The 14,567-nt window shown below is 40.4% G+C and overlaps 2 protein-coding genes across 2 annotated transcripts; both read right to left on the reverse strand.

Annotated features, from left to right (window-relative positions):
• Window positions 1-6,444: 6,444 nt before the first annotated feature.
• On the reverse strand, window positions 6,445-7,620 carry LOC129808603 (uncharacterized). The gene is made up of 2 exons (XM_055858386.1): window positions 6,938-7,620; window positions 6,445-6,868 (listed from the first exon to the last, which is right to left on the reverse strand). Exons 1-2 carry the CDS (start codon window positions 7,618-7,620, stop codon window positions 6,445-6,447), a joined length of 1,107 nt encoding a protein of 368 aa, XP_055714361.1.
• Window positions 7,621-7,844: 224 nt separating this feature from the next.
• Window positions 7,845-9,218, reverse strand: LOC129808604 (uncharacterized). The gene has a single exon (XM_055858387.1). The coding sequence runs from the start codon at window positions 9,216-9,218 to the stop codon at window positions 7,845-7,847; it is 1,374 nt and encodes a 457-aa protein (XP_055714362.1).
• Window positions 9,219-14,567: the final 5,349 nt, after the last annotated feature.

Genomic DNA, 14,567 nt, shown 5'->3' on the forward strand with positions numbered 1-14,567 from the left:
ATGCGGGTCCTACTTTGTTACTCTCCTCCCTCCGCCAGAGATATTGGCCTGTTGCAGGACGCAACACAGTTAAAAAGGTGGTGCATGAGTGTCACACTTGCTTTCGAGTAAAGCCAAAACCCCTAGAGCAGCTCATGGGAGACCTGCCAGAACCTCGTGTGACCTACCATAGACCTTTCCACTCAACTGGCATAGATTTTGCCGGTCCGCTGTTAATGATCTCCGCTGCTACCCGGGGAGTTAGATCCCGTAAGGCAGGAACCCAAAAGATTTACATAGCCATATTTGTATGCAGTTCAGCCGGGCTCAGGCAAGTGTCAATACACATTACTTTTGTAACTCGTTTTATTTGTCTAAATTTGGATTTTTTCCTGTCCCGAGACAAATTTACAGATCAAAAGGTGGCAAACAGGGACCACGGGCATCTCTACATACTGTGGGGTTCTTTTTCCGTGGTTTCTTGAGCCCACAAAACGCTCATAAAATTTTCTCCGTGAGGACTAACCTCAATTCTGGCATTGGCGGCTGTTCCCCGGAATGTTCATGTCTGTGAAAGATGCTTAATTCCAGTAAAACGATGGTAAATCCTGCGACTCCAGCGCTCAATAGTGCTGCTAGGAACCTGACCAGTCATCCTGAGATGACAAATAACGCCCATAGACGAATACCTGAGATTCAAACTGAATCAACTATATCGAATGACGTGACTGTAGACCATACACTAGATGTTGACATGCTGGCAACTCCCGGACGAATTCAAACGACCCTGACGCAAATCTGGGGAACAAATCAGACCAATTCTCACAATGTTCCTGCTGATGGGCAACTGTCTGATGCGGATGGATTTACACGTGTGAAGAGGAAAAATAGCCTGAGCCCAAGATCCCATACCAGTTATGTTAAGCAGCAGAGGATTGACAATTGGATTTCATCTTCGAACAGATATGACGTTTTGGAAGTTGAGGGTGCGAACAGTGTTCAGAACAGCGGGGAGCAGGTCCAAGAGACTTTGGAGACCTTTAAGATCCCTCCACTCTTTGCTAAAGATATTTCTGATTTTAAAGCCCTGATTGATAAAGTCAATGACGAAATTGGTAATCAAAACTACACTATTAGAGTCCTCAGAGATAACTCAATTAAGTTTATGCCTAAAACTGAAGTTGTTTATACGCAACTTGTCAAGTTATTCACTGCTGAAAAGCTTAATTTTCACACCTATTCTTTGAAGAAAAACCGTGGGGTTAAGTACGTCATTAAAGGCATACACCAGGCGACATCTGTCAACTGGGTTAAGGAAGAGATTGAGTTGTTGGGACATGAAGTCTGGTACATTGGCTTTATGAGGGAAAAAAGATCTCATTCGCTTCTGTCCATGATTGTGGTGGAGCTGAAGCCTTCATTAAATAATAAGGATTTTGTCAACGTAAAGCGTCTCGGGTGTATGTGTGTCATCGTCCAAGAGATGAAGCGAAGAAGGAGACACATTCCTCAATGTGTACGTTGTCAGGACTATAACCATACCAAAAATTACTGTAATAAGGAGCCTAAGTGTGTTAAATGTGCTGGACCCCATTGGAGTTTCAAATGTGTTAAGAAAAACCATGGTGATAGAGTTAAATGTGCCTTATGTGAGGGAAATCATTCCGCAAACTATAAGGGATGTCAAGTCTTTCTTGAGTTACAGAAGAAAAAGTTCCCTCCACTTCGTGAGAAGAAAAGAGAATCGTCAAATAAATCAGATGCTGTTCCAGGAACTAGTCAATCTGACACTGCAGTTTTACACAATACTCCTGCCACTCCGCTACGAGGAACACTACCAAAGGTATCGTTTGCGGATGCAACCCGGGGTAATCTAAGAACTACCCCTAAGCAGAAGGCTACCCGTCAGAGTGACATAACTCATACAGATGAGTCTGACTCTGACTTGAAGTCAACCATGTTGTTATTTATTAAATCGAGTCAGAAAAGAATGGATGATCTTATGAAGATGATGTCAGACCTCATGTCTATCATGACTACACTGCTCAAAAATTCCAACAATCATGGATCAAAGTAAATTCGTGAACTTAAAACTGGCCCTTTGGAACTCCAATGGCTTATCAAACCATTCAGAAGAATTAAAAGCTTTCATTAGTCTAAACAAACTTGATGTGGTTTTAGTCACTGAAACTCATTTTACTGTGAGAAATAATCTTAGACTCCCATATTATTCTGTCTATCGAACTGATCACCCAGATGGCACTGCTCATGGTGGCTCGGCTGTCATCATTAACAACAAAATTAAACATCACTTCTCGGGATCTTACGCTTCCCCAGAGATCCAGGCTACTAATATCAGTATTGATGACTGGTGCGGCACCCTGATTCTCTCGGCTGTCTATTGTCCACCCAAGCATAAAAATATGTACGAGAATTTTGTAAGTTTCTTTTCATCCCTTGGTCAGAGGTTTGTCGCAGGGGGAGATTACAATGCTAAGAGTCCTTTTTGGGGCTCTAGACTAACGACACCTCGTGGGAGAGAGTTGTACAGAGTCATAACCACAATGAATCTTGAGCAAGTATCCACGGGTGAACCAACCTACTGGCCATCTGATCCGTCTCGTATTCCTGATTTACTCGATTTCTTTGTCACGAGAGGCATACGTAAATCCCAAATTCTTGTGGAGTCCAGTACGGAAATGTCATCTGACCATTCACCGGTAATTATGTGGCTCAGCACCCATGTTGTTGAGCGCGAAGCACCTCATAGATTGTACAAAGGCCAAGTCAAATGGAATATTTTCTCTGAGGAGATTAATAAAAGTTTGCCTACGAACTTAAGTTTAAAGACTGGTGAGGAGCTTGAAAATGCTGTGGAGATTTTCAACACTGTGGTATGCGAGTCCCTTCATGTTGCATCCTCTGATACGCCTGCCAAAACCCGGAAAGCTGTACTTAATTTCCCAAAACATATCAGAGAAAAAATTGCTGAAAAAAGGAATCTACGTAGGGAGTGGCAGATAAGTAGATTGCCGAGTGACAAAACAAGATTCAATAAGGCAGCCAAGTCCTTGAAGAAGCTCTTACTTGCTCATAGAAATGAGGGTATTCAGGATCATCTCAGAAGTCTCTCGGCTACCGAGGCTACAGAATATTCATTGTGGAAAGCGACCAAACGAATTAATCGATCCCAAAGACATATTCCGCCCGTGCGTGATGCATCGGGTGGATGGGCGAAGAGTCCACGTGAAAAGGCCGCACTGTTCGCTGATCATCTCGCCAAAGTTTTTACTCCTAACTTACCATCGGCTGATCTTGCCTTTGAGGCTGAAGTCCGGGATTGTATAGAATCTGACCAGCATATTATTGAGCCAGTATATATCAGAAAGGCTAAGCCTGGTGAAGTGAAGCGTCTCATTGATAATCTGAATTCAAGGAAAGCCCCTGGCTATGATTCAATAACGAGTAAAATTTTAAAAAAGCTTCCAACTTTGGCAATTAGATTTATTGCAATCCTCATCAATGCAACAATCAGACTACGCCACTTTCCTTGCCAATGGAAGATGGCGGAAATAATACTCATCCCAAAACCAGGCAAGCCTGAAGTTGAAGTATCATCGTATCGACCAATCAGCCTGCTCCCGGTTTTATCCAAGTTGGCTGAGAGAGTATTGCTAGCCCGCCTGCAGCCAATTGTATCCAGCAAAAATCTGATCCCAGTACATCAATTTGGTTTCCGCACTCAGCATAGTACTGTGGAGCAGGTTCACAGAGTGGTTAATGCGATACGTGGTGCCTTTGAAGAACGAAAATACTGCTCAGCAGTATTTCTGGATGTCACGCAGGCGTTCGACAGAGTATGGCATGATGGCCTCCTTTTCAAATTAAAACACAACTTACCTCACAACATCTATGAAATTCTCAGAGCTTATCTAACCGGAAGATTCTTCAGAGTAAGAATTGACAATGCCCACTCAGATGTTTTGCCAATCTTGGCGGGGGTGCCTCAGGGAAGTGTGTTAGGCCCTCTCTTATATCTAATTTACACATCAGACCTGCCTGCAACAAATGACGCTACTCTAGCAACTTTCGCCGATGACACCGTCACAATAGCATCACACACTATTCCAGAGGAAGCTTCAAAACGAACACAGGACTCTGTTGATCGGATCTCTGGATGGATGAAAAAATGGCGCATCAACGTCAACAGTGGAAAATCAGTGCATGTGACCTATACTCTGCGAAAGGACACATGTCCTCCAGTTGTCTGGGATGGTCTTCCTATTCCTCAACGCGATTCAACGAAATACCTTGGTATTCACTTGGATCGAAGACTCACATGGAGAGATCATATTTGGTCAAAAAGAAAACAACTGGGTCTCCAATTCTCTAAAATGTATTGGATGATGGGTCGTAACTCCAAACTCAGCGTTGATTGCAAGCTCCTCATTTACAATGCAATTCTGAAACCAGTATGGCAATATGGAATTGAGCTGTGGGGTTCTGCAGCTAAAACCAATATCCTCATGATCCAGAGATTCCAGTCAAAGGTGTTGAGAGCGATAGTGGATGCACCTAACTATGTCACAAATGAGACACTTCATAGGGACCTTGAGATACCCTTCGTCCAGACCGAAATATCTAGAATTAGTTCGAGATACAGGAGTCGCTTGGAGGCTCACCCAAACCAATTAGTGGTAAAGCTTCTTCACCCGGAAGTGTTTGTGAGATTAGGGAGAAAGGGTCCTGAGGACCTTTGGTAGACGGAGTTCGCATTGGCGAACGTAGAGTCGAAAAATCAAATATTTCATTTTTCATGCCTATTGCTTATTGTTGCTTAAGTGTGACAGATTGTAATAATTATGGGAGTCAATAAAAAAAAAAAAAAAAAATATTTGTATGCATGGCAACCCGGGCAGCCCATTTCGAATAAGTAACGTCATTATCTACAGATGCATTTCTTGCTTCTTTACGCCGCTTCTCAGCGAGACGGTCAGCGCCACGACATATGCATTCGGACTGCGGCAAAAATTTTGAAGGAGCTGTAAATGAGCTATCGCGGCTCTTCACTCAGGAATCTATGCAACGGGAGATAGTGGAAAGGACAAATGAAGAAGGCATATTATGGCATTTTAATCCCCCGGCCTCTCCTCATCACGGCGGTCTTTGGGAGGCCTGTGTAAAAAGTACTAAATACCATTTGACTCGCCTCACTAACTCATCCACGTTGTCTTTGGAGGAACTACAGACAATTCTCTGCCAGGTGGAACAGGTTCTCAACAGTCGGCCCATCTGTACAATGTCCGACGATCCTAATGATGTGGAATTCTTAACACCGGGCCATTTTCTAGTAGGAGCTCCAATTAACGCAATACCTGACCCAGATCTTTCGGCAGTCCCCATCAATCGGCAATCGTATTGGCAGCTATGCCAATTGAGAGTCCAGGAATTTGGCAAGAAGTGGAGGCTCCACTATCTACACACTACAACAACGACATCGTTGGAAATTCACAAGGGAGAACCTTAGTGTCGGAGAAGTGGTACTTCTTTTGAATGAGTCAAATCCTGAAGGGTCAAAATGGGTGTTAGGGAGGATTGAAACAATTCATCCCGGGTCAGATGGAAAGGTTGGAGTTGTCACAGTCAGAACTTTCAAGGGTCTTTACAAAAGGCCAATTACAAAAATATCGCGGGTCCCCAAAGTAGATAACAATATTCCTGAACTACTTTCACGATAGGTTCAACTAGTTCAGTCTGGGGGAGGAATGTACACGAAAGTGTAATTAAAAAAAAGGGAATTTAAAAATTCAATGAACTCAAATTTGAAAACTAAAATTATTTAAAAAGTAAATTAAAAATTCTAAACAATATTACATACGTTAAATATAAATAGGAATTTTGGAGATTTGATCTTTATCATTAATCTAGAGCATATGCAAATTTGAATTGATCGGGAATCATTAATCCTATTGTTTTGTTGGATGATAAAATGGGCAAATTCTCGTTTCTCGCTCTCTTTGCTAATCAGTCTCTCAAAGTGTCGGTACAAGAAAATCATTGTGAAAAAAAAAGAAGTTGGAAAAATTGTGAATTTAGTTAAGAAATTGAGTGTTACTTAAAATAAAGGTGTTGGGACAAGACAATGTGTTTCAGTGAGGTTTTTGGTAGGAGTGCATCCAGGAATTGTGGATTTAAGGCCCAAAAAGGGCAGCTGGATTGATACCACGCGGTGGAACCCCAAAACCACGAGGAACTCTGGGGACAAAGACCAGAAAATTTTTTCGGTCTCTTCTCACCAAATTTCTTTGTGTTTTCCCAGGTACGTGAAGACGCCCCCTTTTTCCCGGTGTGGGTGGAACTAGTGCAGGTTTTAAGCACATTTCTTTTTTTCTTATTTTTAAAGGTTGGTGATTCATGATAAAGCTAGAGCCCTAGCCTATAGCAATCATAATTTAATTCCCCGATTTATTTACCCAGGTTGGTTTGTGCACTTTCCTGCACAGCCGGAATAAAGTGGAACTGAGTTCCGTAACTAGACATGAACTTTGTTACCTTGTTTTGGTGATCACGAATGCCTTTCAGTCGATCTTCTCGAGTAGCTCCTGCGGCTCCCACAAAGTTCGTCGCGTTGTCGCAGTAGACCGTCTGGCAATGACCTCTACGGGCGGTGAAACGGCGCAAAGCAGCGACAAACTTCTCGGTACTCAAGTCGCTGACAACTTCCAGGTGTATGGCCTTGGTTACCATACACACGAATACACAGATGTATCCTTTTGTGACCACAGATTTCCTCAGATAAGAGGCACGAATCCGGAAAGGCCCGGCAAAGTCACATCCAGAATTGTAGAATGCCCGACAAGTCTCCCATGAGTGGGCTCTCCGTCCTTGGCTTGGCTTTCACACAAATCACACACTTCCGGATGACATCACGAGATTTCTCATCCCCACTATCCAATACCTTGAGCGTAGGATGCCCTGAGTCAGCTGAGCACTTGAATGAAGATGAGTTTTGTGTGTGAAAGTCACTAGGCTCCTAACCATCGAATGTTGGCTTGGCAAGATGATGGGATGGCGAATTCTCTCTGGCACCTGAGCACGTCGTAGTCTTCCTAGAACTCGCATCACGCCTGAATCGTCCAGACAGGGCACTAAATGTCGCAATTTGCTTGACTTGGGAAGGGGTTTTCCGGAATTGAGACACTTGTACTCCTCAGGAAAGTATTGTTGCTGGATATAAGCAAATATACGATCAGCTGCGTTGTTTTGTTCATTCACAGTCACAAATCCTTTCTCACGTTTGTCTTCTGTCACTTGGGTGTTTTTGATGAAACGCAAGGTTAAGGCAAACACTCTTACAGTCCGTAGATAGTCCGAATGATTCTCAAGGAGACCAAACAGAAATTCCTCTGTGTTTTGTGACGTGAATACTTGCATCTTGTTGGGTTTTGCTTCATCAGGATTGGCTTTTTTGATGACTTTGGTAGCTGGCCAATGAGTTTCATCCTTCTTGAGCCAATCTGGCCCGTGCCACCACAAATGGTGCTGCATCAGTTCTTCTGGTAGAAGCCCTCTTGAAGCACAATCCGCAGGATTGTCGCCAGATGCTACATGTCGCCATCTGTCAGGTGGGATGATTTCCATGATGAAACTTGTTCTTGCCCCGATATATCGGTTCCGTTTTCGGGGATCATCTTTGAGCCATTAGAGACAAATCATGGAGTCTGTCCAAGCATGTACCTCAATCTTCCGGTTGGACAACGCATCCTTCAGTTTTTCCATGATTTGCGCGAGCAAAACACATCCATTTAATTCCATCCTTGGAATTGTGATTGGGCTGAGCGGTGCTACACGGGATTTAGCCATAACTAAGGGTCAAATGTTTTGGCCACTCCAGAGCTGAACTCCCTCTTTGTGGTAACTGGTGGTGGAGTGTCAATCATTAACGAAAATGTGTCATTCCCTGGGTTCCATTTCAATCCAAGAGCTGAAATGGATTTTGACTGAGTTCGGATTTCGTCAGGTGTAATGGCTATCATGTCTGATGGTATTTCTTCCAGGATTTCCTCTGAGTTCGAAGACCACTTCCGGAGGGAAAAATGTCCTCGGTTGAGAACCTCTTGAATCTCTCGTCTCAGTTTCTTTCCTTCTTCAACAGTGGCTGCGCCGCACAACAAGTCATCCATGTAGAAACTGGGCAGAATAGCTTGTGATGCTTCCGGAAACTCACTCCTGTAGTCGTGAGCAATTTGTTGAAGAACCTTCTTTGCGAGATATGGAGCACACGATGTTCCATAGGTCACGGTCTTGAGACGATGGGTTTGAATTTTCTCCGTTGGTGCTTGCCTCCAGAAGACTCTCTGGAAGTCTCTATCAGCTTCTGACACAAGAACTTGTCTGTACATTTTTTCTACATCTGCTGATAGAGCCACTTGATGAGTCCTGAACCTTTGAAGTAGAACCAGCAGGTCATCTTGTAGGGGTGGTCCTACAGCTAGAACTTCATTCAGAGATGGTTTGTTTGGTCGAGTCGCCGCGGATGCGTCGAACACTACCCTGAGCTTTGTAGTTTCACTTGTTGGTCGTATGACTGCCTGATGGGGCAGTACATACTTCATGCTGTTTGGCTGCTCAAGCTCGTCCGGTTGAACGAGTTCCATGTGATCCAAAGCCAGATATTCATCCATAAATTGTTTGTATCCTTGCTGAAGCACTGGATTCCTTGCGAAGCGCCTTTCCATGGCCTGCAGACGAGCCATGGCTGTTGTTGTTGAGTCACCCAAGTCTTCATGAGAAGGCTTGAATGGCAATTTTACCACATATCGGCCTGACCTGTCTCGAGTATGTGTCTCAGCAAAATGTGTTTCACACAGCTGCTCCTCCTCGGTGAGATGCGGTTGCTTTGGCATGATAGTTTCTACTTCCGAGAATCGCTTGAGCGTCTCATTCAGGTCACATTGTGTATGAAGAGAAGTAAAAGACTTCACTTCTCCAGAGACCTTTCCTCCCACTATCCAGCCAAAGATAGTGGGTTGAGCGATAGGTTCCCCCTCGCTGCCCTTCAATATCTGGGGAAGAGTAATGGCCAGAGCGTACTCTGCTCCAAGAATAACATCCATCTTTTTTGGCGTCTTAAACTGAGGATCAGCCAGACGCAAGGAGTCAATGTGTGGCCATTTCTTCTCTGCGAGTGCTGCCGATGGCAGCAGAGATGTCACCTTATGCATAACATAGGCTTCCATGTCCTGATGATGATGATGTCATCGATGTTCTCTGAAGCTCCAGCATCTGTCGCATAATGTTCGTCTGATTGGAGAACACAGAGTCCAGGTTGGAGTTTGCGTCATCTCTTTGTGTACTTGGTTGTGCAGACACTTGTGGATTGTTCTCAAAAAGAAACTCTCTAAGAGAAAGCTTGATTTCCATGTATCTTTGGTAAATACCTTCTGATTCTTTCTCTTCCTTGAGCGCCTGCTCATCATCGTCTAGTGTGAGCTCCATCAACTGTTGGTCAATGGACTCAAATTTCTTCTGAATCTCTTGCACTTCTTGCATCATTACATTTGCGAGAGCGATCGAGACTTCTTGAGCATTGAATTTCTTCTCGAGCGTGGTGAGAAGTCTTTTGACATTGCCTCGATCCTTGTGTAGAGTTGAGAGGGTTACATTTGACGCCATTCTGCCGCTTGTCTAGCCGAGCTTGATGTACTTGAGATGTCGGAGATAGCAACACCCAGAATTGACTGTCCTTGGTTGAAATTGTCTTGAAGAATTGTTCAGTGGTAATTCTGTCTTGACGCCGAAGGAACTGATGACCTTGCAGACACGTCAAACGGATCGGCAATCGTCCACAGGTGCGGTTGCTTGTTGGACGATCGAAGGACCAGAATGGCCCACAGGTGCGGTTGCTTGTAGGACGATTGAAGGACCAGAATGGTCCACAGGTGCGGTTGCTTGTAGGACGATCGAAGGACCAGAATTTTTGTGTGGAAGATTACCTGCCCAATTCAATAAATAATATTAGGTTAGGTTGACTGCCTTCCTACAGAAACCCACATCCAGAATAGATACCTAAAAGAGTCGCAATTACAGCCTGATTAATTCCTGACCTTACTGCAACTCACTTCCAGCAATACCTGTTGAAGAGACACAAAGTGATTAAATCCGGGTCGATTGACCGGATTTCCTTGTGCCACTTTGACTCCTTCAAAAGAAGTTCCCTGAAGCTCCAAAATTGAAAGGCCGGAGGATCTCTATTCACTAATTCTTTAATCACTACTCCTCTTGACAATTTCTAATATCTTCTAACTCTACAAACGGTCTCACAATTGATAAATAAATGGAAATTCAGAATAAATTTTAATTTTTAGTTAATTGCGTTCTTACTCGATGACGATTTTTCTCCAAGTTTCTTCTTTAACATGATGAGCTTTATCCAGTTTGCCGCAGGATAAAAATTTCCCTTTTTTCCCCTCTCTTGCGAAGTGACATTTCATACATTCCAAAACATATGTCCATGCTGAAAACATGGACCAATTTCCAACAGAAATCGCCAATTCAGTATGTGCGTCTTTGATTGACGTAGGTAAATTTCCGTTCAGCAATAATGCATGTACATGGTTCAATGTCTTTTGCGCTGATTTAACGCGACTGCCAAAGTCCACTAAACTTTCTTGATGTCTCGGTGAAAGTCTTTCAAGATTTTAAAAAGCGCCCGCCAAATTTATTTGTTGACCAAAGAGATTTAGAATTTCATTTTAGAACTCCTCATAACTGTTAAAAGTTGCGTCGCGAATTTGTTCATGTACACTATTACTGATTTTATATTTGATTGATCTAATGAACTCTGCATCACTATCCCCATCCCCGTAGTAATCTTCATAAATATTATCACATATGAGGCGCTCATCATGAAAAATGAATATCAAAAGTGCTAGAAAGAGAATTGGAGGTGAATTTTGTCAGCGAGAAAATTGAACGTTTTTGTGTGTGTTAGTGAGTCTGTACATTCCCTTCTCTACCGCTGAGCTGGACGATTAGTTGCCTCGCTAAGGCGATCCAGCACGATCAAAGGGGTAGAAAAAACACACCGTGGGGAAATACTTGTGCTTTGCACCCTTTGCACTATAAAAGAGTGAAAAGGATGGGGACAGATGTCTTTTTGCATTCATTCTAAAAATAGATCGAAATCAATTCTTTGAATTTCACTTTCTGCTTGCGGTCAATATTTTTAATATTTTGCATTTTCTCGCTTTTTACAATTTTTCCAAATTAAAGGTGATCGTAGTTTTTATGCCACATTTTAAAAAATCGCTGAAAATCGTAATAATTGTATATTAATGCAAATTTCACCAATTTTTAGGTAAAATGGTGTCCCACAAAATATATTTTTTCAATATTTCTAAAATATTTATTTCTTAATATTTATTTTAATACTGGTATTTATTTATCCAAAAGTATTTCTAAATATTTTTTCTTTCTTTTTTTTATTTTATAAAAAACACCCAAAAGAAACAAATTAATAAAAATAATAATAAAACAAATAATAAATATATATTTATATGTATATTTTTTCACAGACGCATGAAAATATTGAGAAATTCTCAATTTGCATATTCTTATCAAAAAAGGTGTGGCAAGGCGTCCGAGGCTTTGCGAGCTGCTCGAACTCCCGAGAAAGAGCTCTGCCTTACATACCTTTTCGCAAGCATTCTGATGTATAGAAAATTATTGTCGAATTAAATTTGACTATAAATCACCACAAAACCATCTTGAAGTTGAAAATTGTTCAAGAAGAGGGCTTCAAAAAATCATTAATCTCTTAATAAATTAATTGAACAAATCGGGTGAAAATTAAGCTTCAACCTTGAATAATTCAAGATGGCGAATTTTCCGGTGCTAGGTGTCTAAGGAAGAAATGTTTAGCTGGACTACCTCCATAACATATCCAAAAATGAAGGAAATCGTCAGGGCCAATTTTTTTTAAATTAGAAAAACCTCATTTTTTTGCCTATTTTTGGGGGATAGGGAGCGCATGAAGGGGGAGGGGGTAAAAACAAAGAAATTACTGTTGAGATAATGTAATTTGAGGAGGGGTCACGGAAGACCGGAAGTTGATATCTCTTACCGTTTGAATTTTATATGGGTCAAAAGACTGAAAAAGTGCGAAAAACAGTATTTTTAAAATAAATCTATTACCGTTACTTTCCCGTTCCATTACCGATTGTGACCGATGCAGTCGGGTTCAGAATTAAAAGATCTTTCAAAAATGTCCAAATTTGTCGAAATCCGTTGAAAATTAGGCCCTCTAGGGTAGTTGACCTTTGACCTTGAATAATTCAAGATGGCGATTTTTCCGGTGATAGGTGTCTAAGGACGAAATGTTCAGCTGGACTACCTCCATAACATATCAGTAGTTCCAATGGGAGAATGGATTATGCTACCGCAGAGTCCCGTATCCCATGTCACATGAGAAGTGTGACTATGCGCATGGGTTGATAGGTAAATGCACATATGTTTATGTGTATTTGTATGTATAGGTAAGGGAATCTATGCAAATAGAAAATTTATTGATGATATTTTTAATTATTATTTTATCAATAAGTGCAATGTATTGGTAAAAAGCATTTTTTAGGTAAAAAGTATAATGTGTCATTAAGTCAGAAGAAGTCATAGTGTTTTTGTTAAGTGAAGGTGGATACTTGATAGTATGCTTATGCACAATATATCCACCAATTCTCACAGCTGATTCAAATGCATTGCTTAGTGGAATATCTTCCTGCACTTAACATATGGATGAATGGACTATCGTCCTCTACTCTCATAAATAGAGAGAAATGGAGTATCTGCCTGCGTTTTATCATTTAGCTGACTAAGACACTTCTCATTGCAAAAGGTGTCATGTGTTTCTCCAGATGATTTAAATGAGGAAGCGAGGAAAAATAATACACTGACACTAGAAAATGAAACACACTTATTTTTATGATTAGTTTTGCATTTTTCAAATAATCGAGGAATGTCTGTGAATTGGAAGTGCATAATGATAACAGGAACAATAAAAGTTAGTATATTCTTTTACAATTTAAATTTTTTATTTGATGTATATTAACTACAATTTTACTTTTTATGGGAAATATTTTTTTTTTTGTAGACACATGTGGCTCCATACATAATGGACAGTTCGTGGCTCGGGCAGCACATTCTTCACATGCTACAACATGTCCACATGGTAAAAATGCCATATTGTAATCCTTTGCATAACAGATTTTACAAGGCCTGCTTAAATCCTGTTCGTCTGCATTTGCGTCATCGAAATCATCAAAGAAAATGTCACAGAGGTCATCCAAAAAATTCATATCATTTGCGTTGTTCAAGTTCATAATGTTTAGTAACACTTGTTTCTTTTCCAGAAACGTAAGGATATGTCCACTTCTCACTTTGTCTCCCAGTTTCTTCACAATGGCACTTTTAAGAATGTCAATATCGTTTCCTTGCAATAGTCCTATCAACTCACTAACTGATTTATTCAATATGATAAGATCAATAATTTCACTTTCGGTTTTACCACTGGCAAAGACCTTTGCCAGTTTATTTTTGATGAATGAATCCATATCAGTAAAATGTTCTACGAAGTCAAGTTTAGAACTGAGTGAATTATTCACGAGTCAACTCAATTTATTAGTCTTCACTACACAATTTTGAATTTAGTGAAATAAAATAGTCTTTTATACGCAAGTTCTTCATTAAAAGATGCTTACATATAATAAACATGTTTGAACATGTCTGAATTATGTAAAAAAATAAGACTATATATAGACCTAACGATATATAGTCATATTTTATTCTTTAACATAAGGAAAAATGAACATGTTACACAGTGATAGAATAGAAAAAATATTAAAAGAAAATAAATTTACCAAAAAATATTTCCGCGGTGTTTTTCCAATTGATAAAATTTCTAACAAAAAAATATTGGCACCTGGCATAATAATTGTTAATACAGACCCAAGCTATCTCCCAGGTACACATTGGTTTGTAATATTTATTCGTGCGCAGAATTATCCTGCTGAAATTTTTGATTCTTTTGGACGAAAATTGAGGAACAATTATATAAAAAGATTTGTAAAAATTAATTCTAATGGAAAAATTCAGTATAACAATAAACAAATACAGCATGAATTTTCTTCTATGTGTGGTTATTATTGCTGTGTATATGCACTGTACAAATCGTTTGGATTATCTATGAAGAAATTTATTGATCAATTTACAAATGATTATGTTAAAAATGATAAACTCATTAGACAACTTTATGATATCTATTTCAAATATTAGAACTGTAAATGTAGAACATCTCTTAGTTGCCATCAGTTCGGCTTGCAGGTAACATAAATCGAGAGGATTTTCACTCCATTTTCATGAAAAATCTTCTGTAAAATTAATAAGCATACATTAAGTGACACTAGAGTTCAACTTGTTTAAATAAAAGGAAGAATCATCATAGAAGTCAAATAGGAAAGATGAATCTGGAGACGACATTATTTACATATCACCAAAAAAATATTTTGTGTGGATACACATACTTTATAAACAAC

This window comes from Phlebotomus papatasi, chromosome 4 (assembly GCF_024763615.1).
Source record: "Phlebotomus papatasi isolate M1 chromosome 4, Ppap_2.1, whole genome shotgun sequence".
Lineage (NCBI taxonomy): Eukaryota > Metazoa > Arthropoda > Insecta > Diptera > Psychodidae > Phlebotomus > Phlebotomus papatasi.